This window comes from Cricetulus griseus, chromosome 5 (assembly GCF_003668045.3).
Source record: "Cricetulus griseus strain 17A/GY chromosome 5, alternate assembly CriGri-PICRH-1.0, whole genome shotgun sequence".
Classification (NCBI taxonomy): Eukaryota; Metazoa; Chordata; class Mammalia; order Rodentia; family Cricetidae; genus Cricetulus; species Cricetulus griseus.
Window position 1 is genome coordinate 54,885,549 of NC_048598.1, and position 13,676 is coordinate 54,899,224.

Here is a 13,676-nt window from a genome sequence, read left to right on the forward strand (position 1 = left end):
TGTGTTGTGTGTGTGTGTGTGTGTTGTGTGTGTGTGTGTGTGTATGTGTGTAAACTGAGGGGCAAAGCAGCATCAGGCTCAGGTTTCAGCTTCCAGATAATGAAATAGTTATGTTTCCTTCACTTTGGTTGTGGCCTTGATAGAAAGGTAGTAAGCCCTCCGTTTCTCCTGCTCTGCATTCTGGTCCCTTGCCACTTCCTTCTGTCCCTTTTTGCCTGGTCTGCAGTGACAAGGGGATACTGCTTTGAGAATTCTTCCTGTGGCTATGAATTCTTGGTTTTTAAGGGGGCTTCAGAGGAGGGGTGGGGCCCAGCCTCTATAGTATGTTTAGACTCTGGCCACAGGGTACCACTATTCATCTGAGAATGGTTTTTGGGATGGTATGATGTCACCAAGTCAGTGGGATGTGATGGGCCTGGAATTCCAAGACCAGGCACTCTTCCTAGTTGCTCATCCTCATAGAAGAGCAGGGTTTTGGAGAGTTTCCTCAAGGAAGGGACAGTTAGTATATGCCATATACAGTCAGATGCTGGACTGTAACCCTGGCTGACATCACAGGGCTGTGTGCCCTTCTGCTCTCATGTGGGTGGGTCCTTCAACCCATTTGTTTTACTGGCCATCTGCAGCTTGCAAAGTCACGGAAACAGGGTGGAAGAAAGCTTCCTGGGAGTCATGTGAGCTTTCTAGCACCTTCTTTTCTCTCTCTAACGCCCATCAGTTTCTCTGTGGGCCTCATTCCACCAGACACGCAGTGAATGGCCTGTCCTCCATGACTCCAAAGGAGATGGCTAGAGTTGCTGGGGAATTATAAAGACTGAGTGGGAGGGAGAGTGTGTCTGGTCACTGATGGCGGGAGAAGCAGGTCTTGCAGGGCAGACTTGGTGTCTTAATCATTTCTGTGTGTAGTCCTGTTTCCTGGAATCCTAATATGTTCTTCACCTTGAGAAGCTCACATTAGCTGCAGGCTTCCTGCCCTGCAGTGGGGACAGGCTGGGATTTGAGGGAAGAGGGCAGATAGAAGTAAGGGACAAATAAGACAAGCCTTCCATATATTTGGGTGTTCAGGGCACTGGTTGGAGGTGAATCCCAAGCATTGTGGGGTTTGGGGGGCTTTCAGGAATTTGCCACTTTAACTCGGGAGCTAAGCATGTGTCGGGAGCAGCTTCTGGAGCGTGAGGAAGAGATATCTGAGCTGAAAGCAGAACGGAATAATACAAGGGTAAGTAAGGGGTGGCCTTGTGTGTGTGTGTACGCACTCCCTGACCTAAATAAGAGCAGGCAACGCCTTGGCTAGATGGGTTCTGCCTCCCATCCTTGGGTCATGGGAAGACTACTTAGTCCCCGGTACTGGGTTCTGATTTGTGGTTCTTGGGTCACAGCAGGATTGAAATTCTGGGGAGGAGGCGAGGGCAGCCAAGCTGGGGTCTGGTGTTGAGGACATTGTGATTCTGTGGGCCTTGCTTTGTAGCCCTTGGGGCGCATGTCCATGGTCCTCCCTCCTACCCTCCCCTGCTCTCTGCCAGCTGCTTCTGGAACATCTGGAATGCCTAGTGTCCCGCCATGAACGGTCATTGCGGATGACGGTGGTAAAGCGCCAGGCCCAGTCACCTTCTGGTGTCTCCAGTGAGGTGGAGGTGCTGAAGGCTCTCAAGTCACTATTTGAACACCACAAGGCCCTGGATGAGAAGGTACCCACCTGCTCCACCCTTCTCCCAGTCTATGCAGGCTTCCCTGTGCCACCTGTGTGCCTTCTTAGGATCTCTGCACCTGGTGTTAGGGAACTTGTCTTCCAGGTGCAGAACCCCTCCTACCACTGGCCTAGTTTCCAGTCCTATTAGGTTCTCTCCTGAGCCTTTGCCTCTCTACAGGCCCTTTGCATTTTCCTATGCCTGACAGTAGCAGAGCAAGTCTATGCTGCCCCAGCCTGAGTTCTGTGGGGATAGCTTTCTTCCTCCCTCTCTCCCTACCCTGGGCAGGTCCGAGAACGGCTCCGGGCAGCACTAGAGCGTGTTACCACCTTGGAGGAGCAGCTGGCAGGAGCTCACCAGCAGGTAAGCTGCCTGGCTGGGTTTGCAGCTCTGAAAAATCCAACTGGTTACCTATTCTCTTTGTTTCACTGTGTTCCTCAGATTTCTGCCTGTTCTGGCTGGGGACTGGTGGTTGAAGCTAGGCCAGGCATGTCTTTCCAGGAGGTGTGGAATGTGCAGGAAGTCTTATCTTTGACTTATTGGTTTTTTGGGGGGTGGGGGCGGGGGCTATGTCTTATAGGTATCTGCCCTGCAGCAGGGGGCAGGAGTTCGGGATGGAGTGGCAGAAGAGGAAGGGACCATGGAGCTGGGACCAAAACGCCTGTGGAAAGTGGGTAACGGGGAATTGTTTAGCAGGAGCCTGTATTCCCCAAGTCAGGAATGAGAAGTTCTGCCCCCCCCTCCCTTCAGTAGGATATTGCTTAAATTAGATTTAGGGCTCTCAGTAGTATTGCCACTTCTCTTTCCCCTCCACACTCCTTTGCAAAGTAGTCTATAGTTTTCAGTTTCATGCTAATGCTCATGGTGTACACGTCCACATATTTTCCTTGCGTGTCAGCATCAGGCAGGGTTCCTTCTATCGCCGAGCCTTTCTTCCCCTGATCTGTCCCTTCCTGGGTTACAAGAGGTGGAGCTAAAAGGAAAAACTAGAAACAAGAGATAACACAGGAGAGCAAGGGTATTTGTCCATTATCAGGAGTGAATTACTAGGCTCAGTGGGGAGAAAGAATACCCGGACCTGAGCTCCAATGTGGGGGCAGAGCTATGACCTGTGGGCGTGCGTTCCTTCCTCCCAGCCTCCCGGGGATGGAGCAGGGTGGAGTGTGGGATTCTCTGGCTCTTTGGCTGATGGTTCACTGTCTCTGGAGGATGACACTGGCCGGGTGGAAGAGCTGCAAGGACTCTTGGAGAAGCAAAACTACGAGTTGAGCCAGGCCCGTGAGCGACTGGTCACACTGAGTGCAACTGTGACCGAGCTCGAGGAGGACCTGGGCACGGCCCGACGAGACCTCATCAAGTCTGAGGAGCTGAGCAGCAAGCATCAGCGGGACCTCCGAGAGGTGGGTGAGGGCCCAGGCCTGCTCTCAGTAATTGCATCTGACTGGGTACAGGTGTTGGCACTTGGGAGGGTGTGAAAAGAGGTCCAGGCACAACTGGGGAGGGTTAGACTGAACACTCGGCAGGGTACGGTGTGAGGAGGAAGATGGGAGGGTTGGGTCAGAGCCAGAAACTGACAAGGGGAGTACAGATCACAGCCCTTTTTGGCCTACGGCAGCCAGGTGCTAGTCCCGGAGGTGCAGATATGAGCCGGGCAAGGAAAGGCTGGTGACCTTCCTTCTCATACCCTTTGCTCTACACAGGCTCTGGCTCAGAAGGAGGACATGGAAGAGAGAATCACCACACTGGAGAAGCGCTACTTGGCTGCTCAGCGAGAAGCCACATCCATCCATGACCTCAATGACAAACTAGAGAATGAGCTGGCCAACAAGGAGTCCCTGCACCGCCAGGTAACTCCTCTAGGTGGAGTGCGGTGACATGGTTCCTGACGCTGGGGTCCTGATGATCATGTGGAAACTATTCCTTGGTGACCTAGGAGCCCCTGGAATCCTGCAGGGCCACTTGGAAAAGAGAAAGTCAGGCAGCTTGGACAGAAAAGAACCAAGATTCTTTTGGTCGGCCACCTGCTCCCTGCTGAGGCTTGGGGATGGGAGGTGGGACCTAGCGCTCTGTCTTGACTTGCTTTCCTCTCTGTACTGCTAGTGTGAGGAGAAGGCCCGACACCTGCAGGAGCTTCTGGAAGTGGCAGAGCAGAAGCTACAGCAGACAATGCGCAAGGCAGAGACCCTGCCAGAGGTGGAGGCTGAGCTGGCTCAGAGAATTGCGGCCCTCACCAAGGCAAGTGGGCCAGGGGCCTGAGGTCTTCTACCGTCTTCTATGTCCTAGGCTCTTATGGAGCCAGGCAGGGTATGAGGAGAGTGGGAACCATATCAGGCTGGGGCCAGGGAGTTGCTCCCCAGTGCAAGACATCATTAAGCATACTACCTGGTGTCTCTCAGTTGGAAGAGTAATCCTTGCCCTTGCTACCTCTCAAGGCAGACCCCCCTCACCTCCCAGATAAGGTTTCTCTGTGTAGCTCTGGCTGTCCTGGAACTCACTCTGTAGATCAGGCTGGCCTCAAACTCGAAGAGATCTGCCCGCCTCTGCCTCCTGAGTGCTGGAATTAAAGGTGTCTGCCACCACCACCCGGCTTAGGGAGAGTCCTTTAAGAAGAAACCACTACACGGACGCAGAGTACTTATATCATTATTTATACCATTCTGGCAGATACATATTTTTGTTTGAGGCTTTAGGATTTTCATCTAAATCCTAAATCATTTCATTTAAATGAAATCATTTAGGATTTCATCTGGAAAGATGAAATCCCAGAGGAGATACATCAAAATCTGTGTATCCCTGAAGGGGAAGCAGATAGAATTTTAGGCTGAGTGCATCTTTCTTTCGAAAGAAATTGAAGAATTGAAACATTCTAGACATAGAGACCATCTCTGGTAGAATGAATCAAAGGTGGATATAATTTTACCTAATGGAGAAGTACCTTTGTGGAGCAATGACCCCTGACAGGCATGTAGGCTAGAAACCAGTGGGCTCTGGAAGAGAGAGGGAAATGCATGGACCTAGACACGTGGTAGTGTAACCAAAGAATTTAGGAGTCTTAATTGGTGGGAAGCTCTGGAGGTGTCACTAATGTGTGATAACTGTAGCTACCTCCAAATCCCAGGGAAGAAGGAACCTTGAGCATGAGCGCTTGACCCAGAGCCTGAAGTTTAGAGACTTCCAGTGTGGTAGATGGCTGCTCCAAGACTGGACTGGCAGTCTTGACTGTGCCTCTGAAGACCTGGGGCCACATCTGCTCTTGCCACATAGACTGACAGTGATCTGAGAAAAGTTAACCTCTCCCTAGCTGGGCCTCAGTGTCCTGACCTCTGTGATGGTAGAGTTGGCTAGGGTAGTCACCATGGTCTTTCTAGACCTAGCACTAGATTTAAGTTATAGTAGAGGGTGTTGTGTGTGGGATGCTGAGCAAAAACTGACATGAAGGGTGGGCTGAAGTGATTATTGTGTTCAAGTGAGTCATAGCAGGAGGACTTTTAAGGAAGGGTTTCCTGACTATAAGGGATGCAAATTCTGGGTATCATCTCTAGAGATGATGGCCAGGAAGGGAGAACCTTCCACATGGGCTTGTTTGGTAGTAAAGTAATAGCCACAGCGAGGCTAGCATATGGCATCCTATTGTACTTTCACATCTACCACGGACTGTTCCTTTAGACCTTGTGAAGATCCAGTGGGCATAAGTTTTAAAGTTAGCTCTGAGCAGGAAGGAAATGGGAAAAGGAGACAACAGTTCTGCTCCAAGATGATAGGCTAGAGCTCGGTTTTTGTGGCACCTGTGACCCTGATCCCCAAGACCACCTTGACACCAGGGTATGTGGCATATGGGGCCTGAGCAGAAGGAACAAAGATCTCCAAGATGGCTGACTGTCCCTGCACCTAGGCTGAGGAACGTCATGGCAACATTGAGGAACATCTGCGGCAGCTGGAAGGGCAGCTGGAGGAGAAGAACCAGGAGCTGGCAAGGGTGAGGGCACCCACCCGTCAGTCATCTTGCCATCCTCTCTGCCTCCAGGGCAGGCTTACGGGGTGGTCTGTGGAGGGGCACAGAAGAAGGACCAGGGCAGGGGAAGAACTTGCCTAGGGGCAGGAAGTGGCTCATGGTTAGGGAGGAGCTGGAGAGAAGAGTCCCAGAGGGCAGATAAGGGGACAAGTGATAGGCACGGAAATCAGGGGGACACGGATGCTTCCGGAGGAGGGTGGTGAAAAAGCCTCGAGATGGCCTGGTATAAGATGGGTGGGCTGTGCAGGTGCGTCAGCGGGAGAAGATGAATGAAGACCACAACAAGAGGCTGTCAGATACTGTGGACCGGCTGCTTAGCGAGTCCAATGAGCGCCTGCAGCTCCACCTCAAAGAAAGAATGGCTGCCCTGGAGGAGAAGGTGAGGGGGCTTGGGTAGGCTGGGTGGACAGGGTGAGCATGAAGCTGTGGCTGCCTGAAAGGGCTGAGTCAAGGTGGAGCCCAGTTAGCTAGAGTAGGATTGAGATGTGACAGTTAGTGTGTGTGGTTGCTGGTGGTGGGGGGTAGATAACGGCACAGGGTGAAAGGCCACCTGGGTCACAACTGAGGAAACAGGAGCGTTCCTGGCCAGTCAGGGTCCCTGGCTCGCAGCTGCTCACCTTCAGAACACGTTGGTCCAGGAGTTGGAGAGCTCTCAGCATGACATAGAAGAGCTGCACTACCACAAGGTACTCAGCTGCTGGCCAGCCCTGCCCGCGTGCATGGGAGGGCCCCAGGCACAGTGCCTGGTGGTCACGCAGCTGCTCTATGCTGGCTTCTCTTAGCTCATAGCACACATTTGCCACCGCCCTCCACTGTTGCCCAACACAGTAGCTACAGACCATACATACACTTTATCCATACAGAGGCTAGAGAAATGGAGGCCATGGATCTAGGCCATAGTGTTGGCTCAGACTCTGGGCCCAGTGAAGGATCTGGTGTCTGTAAGGAAAGGGTCCTACATGCTGGGAATGGCAGCCACTGTCCTTAGCGGTGTGTGGCACAAAAGCCTGGTCTACTCTGCAGCCTGGCTTCATTTGCCTTGCACTTGTGTGGTGTTAAGGGGTCAGCTGGCTGTAGAACTCTTCTCAGGGCAGTGTCCACTTCTGGCCTGGCCCCTCTACCAGTCTTCTGCTCATTTTCCAGTCACACCTCTTTTCTTTGGTGTCATCTGTGGCCCTTGGCTTTGGACTTTGCAGCACATTCTTCTACTGTCCCCAACTCTGTTGTCCTCTGTTCCCCTCTCTGACTTCCACTCTTCCCTCTCTGCCCTTCCCTGGTCCCATCCCACCCTGGGTCTGCCTGGCACAGGGCCGCCTGTCTGAAGAGATTGAGAAGCTGCGCCAAGAGGTGGATCAGCTGAAGGGTCGAGGGGGGCCGTTTGTGGATGGCATCCACTCCAGGTACTAGAGCGGGGGATGCGGTGCATGCTGGGCGATGGTCTTGGCTGGACCTTGTGAAAGGATATCCCCTCACCAAAACACTGCCCAGGACCTCAGGGCCTTCCTTCTATTCAGGATGGGAAACAGGGGCTCAGAGCGCTTGGCTAGTCCTTCAGCTCATGTGGCACTTAGGAAGGGAGCACATGTCCTCTAGGGGGCGCTGAAAGGCAAGGAATCAAAGGTTCTCCTCTGCTCTGGGAGTAGGCTATGCTTCCTGGCTCCTTGCCAGAGGACACACGCACGCCCACCCTTGAAGGGTCCGCTGAGTTACTTGCTCTCCCCTATCCCACAGGGCCTTCTGTAGAGTTCACCACTCATTGTAGTTCTTTTGAGGCACCATTTTTAGGATTGCTGTTTGAGAGCAGAAGGCCACCCACATTCAAGTAGGAGACAGTGGACAGAGAGACATCAGGGAGAATAAATTGGGACAGTAAATTGGGGCAGCAAATTCTCTTTCCTGTTGGAAGTTGAGGCGCTGTGTTACTCCTGTGGCCGTGGCATCCCTTTACCTGAAAACGTTGTAAGGCATGGTGAGTGGGGCTTGCAGCTGTACTTTGTGAAGCAGTTGGCATTGAACTCACTTCTCAGCTCAGCAAGGGAGCATGAGGAGCAAGATGACTGGATGCTACTGCTAAATGTTCTTGGCTCCTGGCTGTCTCTGTAAATCAGAGTCTCTTAGACATGCTGTTCCCTTCAGTCAGCGCTCTTGATGCCTCAGGGAAGTGGGCATTAGCCATTAGGAAGGTGGTTAAGGGAATATACACGCATGTGTGGATGGGCAGAGTGTTTCAGTGAGGGAAAAGGACGTTGGGTTGGAGGTGAGAGGCCTCTGGAGGCCTCTGAGGTGGTAGCCATGTAAGTTTGCCAAGAATTCTGCTCTTGTGTAAGGAGGGGGATGCAGAGAAGGGAGTTGGGATAGTTACAATTTCTCCTTTCCTGTTGATTGTCCAAATGGAACAAGCTCTCAGCGAATGAGCACACCAAGCCCTTTGCTACTGCTTGGTTTCCTTGCTGACTGGGAATTCTTGGCTTTGCCTGTAGAATCACTAGACTTTTCCCAGAACTGAGGTGGGGGAGCTGGCTAGGCACTCCCTCTTTCCAGGTACATGGCATAGATTGTAGGCTCTGTTGCTTCTCTGTACTGGGCTCCATCAAGGCTTCTGAGCTGAGAAGACAGAGTGGAAGTGTCACAGAGGAGGCTTCTAGATAACCCAGACACTGTTCCTGGGACCCTAAACTCTTGTGTCTGTATTTTACAAGTGGGGCAGCCAAAATGGATTCTCTAGCCTGTACCTGTGATGTAGCTTCAAGGTTCTCCAAATCTTCCTGGGGATGCGGATGACACATCTGGGTTGAATTTTAGCCAGGTGTTCAGTTCAGATTATCAGGAAACCTGGAGAGAGTTGCTAGTGCGAAGACCAAGAAGCAAAAACCTCCAGAGTTAAAGGCCCTTAGAGCTCATCTCTTTGGATTCCTCTTCTCCGCCCCTCCCCCCTCCTTCCCCCCAGGCCAAGAGCCCTCCTGTGTGGCTGCTGTCAAAAGCCTGAGGTCCTCCACTTGAATGTCACTCTGACAGGGAGCTCAACTTTTTGAAAGCATCCTAATCTCCTTGTCAGGAGAAGATCCTACTTATGCAAAATGGACCACTTCTCCCTACAGCTTTTCCCCTGGTCAATTTGGCCCCACAGCCCCAGAGCATAAGTAGAGCCTTGTGCCTCCATGGCAGCTCTTCTGATGTTTGGGACAGCTGTGTCCCAGATCGCTTCTCTCCAAACTGGCCATTCCCCAGTCGTTGGGCCCTCTAAGTGTAAGTTGGGGCCATCAGTCTTCAGAGCTTATCTTTTCCCTCCTGCCACTCAAGGTCACACGTGGGCAGCGCATCAGATGTGCGGTTCTCTCTGAGTACAGCCACACACGCACCCCCAGGTCTGCATCAGCGCTATACAGTACTGAGGGAAGATTCTGCCAAGGTAAGGGGTAGAGGGATGTGTGTGGGTCTCCCTGGGGAATTTGGGGTTAGTTTGGCCGTGTGTCTGGCTCCAGTTACACAGACGACTGGCGTGTGGTGCAAAGCCTTGCCCAACCTTCTCCCTTGTCAATGACAGCTGCAGCCTTGGAGTTGGGGCTCTTGTCAGCTGCAACAGCTGTCACCCCCCCTTGCCTCAGCCTCCTGGTGGGCAAGAGGTAGGGGTGGAAGAGGGCCAGTGGTCCCTGAGGCCCCACTACAGCATGTGTGCGTGTGCCTGGGTGTGCACCATTCATTTCTGGTGTCTAAGAGGGGGTTGCAGTGGTAAAATGGAATTAACAAGCTTCCTGGAACAAGATCATAGCTTATAGTGGAGAGGAGGGAGAGATGACAGATTAACTGGCCCTGGGGAATGGCACCTGAGAAGCAGCTGCCAGTTTCTGAGTTGCCCCAGGGAGATGGGTGGGCAGTGAGAAGAAAGCCACTGCCCTCCAGTAGTTAACCCTCATATGTTCTGGGGCTCTAGAAGCTGTGGATGGAGGAGGGGGGGGACACCTAGTCTGATGGGGGAAGATTTATGTTCACCTCTAAGTTTGATGTGTAGGTAGAAGGCTGAGGCAGGAGGACTGTGAGCCATTTGGAGCAACATGGCAAGTTCCCATTGAAAAGGAAGGAAGGAAGGAAGGATGGATGGAAGGAAGGAAGGAAGGGAGAATAAAAGAAAAAGCAAGCAAGCAGGCATGTAGCGGGTTCATGTAGACATGTAGGGAGGCGTGTATAGAGGCATGTAGGGAAGCAGAGAGGCATTAGGGAGGTAGGCAATCTGATCACAGTCTGAAGGCCTCTTCTTTTCTACCTCTCCCGACTTTACTCTGCTGTTCACAAGAACACAGCAACACCCAGGAGCTCCGTGCAAAGGCGACAGCATCTAACATAGCTGGGGGGGGGGGGCACTGAGGCCTTGGGTCAGAGTGAGTGTGTTAGAGCCCTTCTGGCCCATTTTTCAGCAGCCCACATTTTCTCATGGCTTCCAGAGATACTGATGCCATGGGATGAAGGTAGGCAGGTTCCTACTGCCCAGCTATCCAGGGATCTTACTGCTGCTCCTTTTGTTTGCTAAGGACTGGAAGCCATCACCACTGTCGGGGGTGTTGGCCGCCACCACCACCACCGCTGCCTTTGACAGTGACCCTGAGATCTCTGATGTGGATGAGGATGAGCCTGGGGGCTTGGTGGGCACTCAAGTTGATGTCATCTCACCTGGTGGCCACTCTGACGCCCAGACCCTGGCCATGATGCTGCAGGAGCAGCTGGATGCCATCAACCAGGAGATCAGGTGGGGTAAGGGTGAGGCTTGCAAAGTGCCTGGGAGGATGGGCCCTTTGTTTTGGGGCACACAGTGTAAGTATTGGCTCCCATCCCACCTTACAGCTTAGGACCACAGTCCAGGGATGCTTTGTGGCATCAAGCAAGGGTTTGGACTAATAGTGACCCCGGAGGGGCAGGGCTACAGATGACTCTAGGTGACATCTCTTCTCTCCAGGCCAGGAGTGGCTGGGCTCAGGAAGACGGAGCTGTCTTGTGCTCCTGGTAATCAGTTTGACTGTGACAAAGCCAGCTAAGGGTGGGAGCTTCGTCAGTGTTACGGTCAGCTGAGAGGGGTTGAGTGACTTGTTTCAAAGCCACATGTTAAGTAGATGAACCAGGATCCAGTCTCAGGCAGAAACTCCCCAGTGCCATGCCTTTCATCTCTAAGGAGACATCAGATAGAAACAGAGACAGGGAAAGCTGTCAAAACCCTGACCTTATCCTGCCTTTTTAGTGAGCTTATTTATGTCACTGTCATGCAGGGAGGTAAAGTTGACAGGCTGATGAGGTCAGGCTTTCAAATTTGAGAAGTCAGCATCAAGATACCCATGTCAATGCAAGACCCCCTGCGTTCAACTCTGTCGAGTAAAACTGTAGGGACAGCTGCCATTCATTGTCACAACCATCTTTCCCCCCCCTCAAAGAAAGGGCATTTAAACAGCTCCAGAGTGGGAAAGGTGTCCTCTCAGCGTGAGGACACGTCCTTCTCTTTGAAGCGTAGTCACCATCTTTCTACCAGTGTGTGTGAATGTGTGTGCACACCTCTCTCTGAGTGCCCCCAGGCACAACACACCATCTCCCCGTGTTTCTCATTCTCAGTGGAACAGAAGAAACCTCATTAGGGGATGGCATCAGTGAAAGAGAGAGAGAGAGAGAGAGAGAGAGAGACAGAGAGACAGAGAGAGAGAGAGAAGCTCTGTTTGGTCATCCCTGACAAAGATAAAGCCCAATAATGGTGTCTGTAGAGAAACTGAGATACAAGAGAGCAAAGCACCTGCTCAAGGTCACTGCTGTAGCTAGTGCAGGCCAGGGATTCCTACTGAGATGGCTTATAGTTCATTGGCACAGTGCCTCCTTCCCAGAAATGGCGTTTGTTCAGCTGGAAGGTTGTGCCTGTAGGTAGTGCCCACCTTTGGTACAAGGGCGGCAGCACCCAGCACCGCCTCCTGGGCTAATGGCCAGGTCTGGTTTGCTGCCCTGCAGGATGATCCAGGAGGAGAAAGAGTCCACTGAGCTTCGTGCTGAGGAAATTGAGACCCGTGTGACCAGTGGCAGCATGGAGGCCCTCAACCTGACACAGCTGCGCAAGCGCGGCTCTATCCCCACCTCTCTGACTGCCCTGTCCCTGGCCAGTGCATCTCCTCCACTCAGTGGCCGCTCCACACCCAAGCTCACTTCTCGGAGTGCTGCCCAGGATCTGGACCGAATGGGGGTCATGACCCTGGTGAGTCTGTGCACTGGTTGAGAGGCCCTGTGAACCCCAGGCCTGTGCTGGGGAGTTTACACGGGAGGCCTGATCTCTCTCCATCCCTCTGGCATCCTTTTCCAATGACACAACATACTAGGTCACCAGCATGCCTTTCTGGGTAGGAAAGGGTTTGTAACTTCTTCCCTGCTCCCTCCCTTGGATGATCACAGACGGTTAGAGCCATGCCCATTGTCCAGCTGCTCTCTCTTCTTCATAGGGAGCCATGATTTATCTTTCCAGGTTCTCCGTTTGCTGTGGTACATTTCCCAGGCTGGTATGAGTCCCTGACTCCTCTGCTGTCACCCTAAGCAGGCTCGCCCTTTCCTCTTTCTCTTTTTCAGCCCAGCGACCTCAGAAAACATAGGAGGAAGCTGCTGGTGAGTGCTTCCTGGCATCCAGGTACTAGCGGGTTACCGGCTCCCAGGCCCTCCCCTCTGGGCTGCTGCCCCCAGCCCTGGGGTCTGAGTTGACCTTGAGCAGCCACAGGGCCTCTCTGCTGCGTGCGCACTGTCTGGGCTGGGTAGGCAGGCCCCAGCTCTCTCCCTCTACCCCCTGACAACCCACTGTCTGTTCAGTCGCCAGTGTCTCGGGAAGAGAACCGAGAGGATAAAGCCACCATAAAATGTGAGACTTCTCCTCCTTCCTCACCCAGGACGCTGCGGCTAGAGAAGCTTGGCCACTCAGCCCTGAGTCAAGAAGAAGGCAAGAGGTAAATGGGTCAGGCTGCAGTTCTGATCTCTGTCCCACAGCCTCTGAGGGGCTGCATCTCACCTGCTGTAGGTGCTTGACTGCTTCATTTCTCTTTGGGACACCATCAGGTGTGGATGTTCCCACATCTCCCTTGGTCACCTGCTTTGGTCACACTCCCTCACCCCGCACCCCAGCGTTGATACTTAACCCCTTCCTGATCTCGGACTCCCATCTCTTACTGTAATTGAAGTATATCTCTTCTTATTCACTCCCTCCTGCCTGTCACACTGTAGTGCCTTGGAGGGTCAAGACAGCAACCCCAGCAGCAGCAACAGCAGCCAGGACTCGCTGCACAAGGGTGCCAAGCGCAAGGGCATCAAGTCATCCATTGGCCGCCTGTTTGGGAAGAAGGAGAAGGGCAGGCTGATCCAGCTGAGTCGGGATGCCACAGGCCACGGTCTCTGCCCTTTTCACAGGAGAGGGCTGGGCGGGCATTGGGGCATCCGCAGCAGGAGGGAGGGTCCACTTATGTCCAGCTTTGTTCGCCCATCTCAGGCTTACGGGTGTGAACCAAACACCAACAGCTTTCGACTGGAGAGATGGAGGTTTTCTTAGAGCTGTGTCATGCTGGGCTAGGTTACCTCATGAGGTGGTGGCCTCCTGTGCCTAAAAGTGCCAGGCAGTGGAGAGTCTTTATGGAGTCAGAGTTGGCTCCTTGCAGATGGTTCCACTCTGAAGCATCTCTAATGTGCATTACAGGACCTGCAGGGCAGCCGTCCTAGCTCCTAAGAGTTGGGTCCCCTCTAGATCTTACTTCTAAGTCCATCTGGTTTTCACAGGACTTAGGATGAAATCTGCTTCATTTTGTTTGAGAGATTGAATTCAGGGCCTCCTCCATAGTAGACAAATGCTCTACCATTGGGCTATATCCAGAGCCCTTTGTTTATTTTAAGACTGGGTCTCATTGTGTTGTCCAAGCTGGCCTTGAAATTCACTCTGTAGTCCATACTAGCCTTGAACTTAAGATATTTCTGCCTCAGTTTTC

At 52.7% G+C, this 13,676-nt stretch overlaps 1 protein-coding gene across 1 annotated transcript in view; it reads left to right on the forward strand.

Annotated features, from left to right (window-relative positions):
* Positions 1–13,676, forward strand: part of Ppfia4 (PTPRF interacting protein alpha 4) — a 40,560-nt gene that overhangs the window by 5,400 nt on the left and 21,484 nt on the right. Inside the window, exons 2-17 of the mRNA XM_027417560.2 lie at positions 1,118–1,219; positions 1,524–1,688; positions 1,977–2,051; positions 2,269–2,358; positions 2,897–3,088; positions 3,389–3,535; positions 3,789–3,923; positions 5,581–5,664; positions 5,948–6,079; positions 7,009–7,100; positions 9,001–9,109; positions 10,227–10,441; positions 11,677–11,917; positions 12,283–12,318; positions 12,517–12,650; positions 12,925–13,088. Coding sequence (XP_027273361.1) covers positions 1,118–1,219; positions 1,524–1,688; positions 1,977–2,051; positions 2,269–2,358; positions 2,897–3,088; positions 3,389–3,535; positions 3,789–3,923; positions 5,581–5,664; positions 5,948–6,079; positions 7,009–7,100; positions 9,001–9,109; positions 10,227–10,441; positions 11,677–11,917; positions 12,283–12,318; positions 12,517–12,650; positions 12,925–13,088 — 2,113 coding nt within the window. The remainder of the gene's footprint in view (positions 1–1,117; positions 1,220–1,523; positions 1,689–1,976; positions 2,052–2,268; positions 2,359–2,896; positions 3,089–3,388; positions 3,536–3,788; positions 3,924–5,580; positions 5,665–5,947; positions 6,080–7,008; positions 7,101–9,000; positions 9,110–10,226; positions 10,442–11,676; positions 11,918–12,282; positions 12,319–12,516; positions 12,651–12,924; positions 13,089–13,676) is intronic.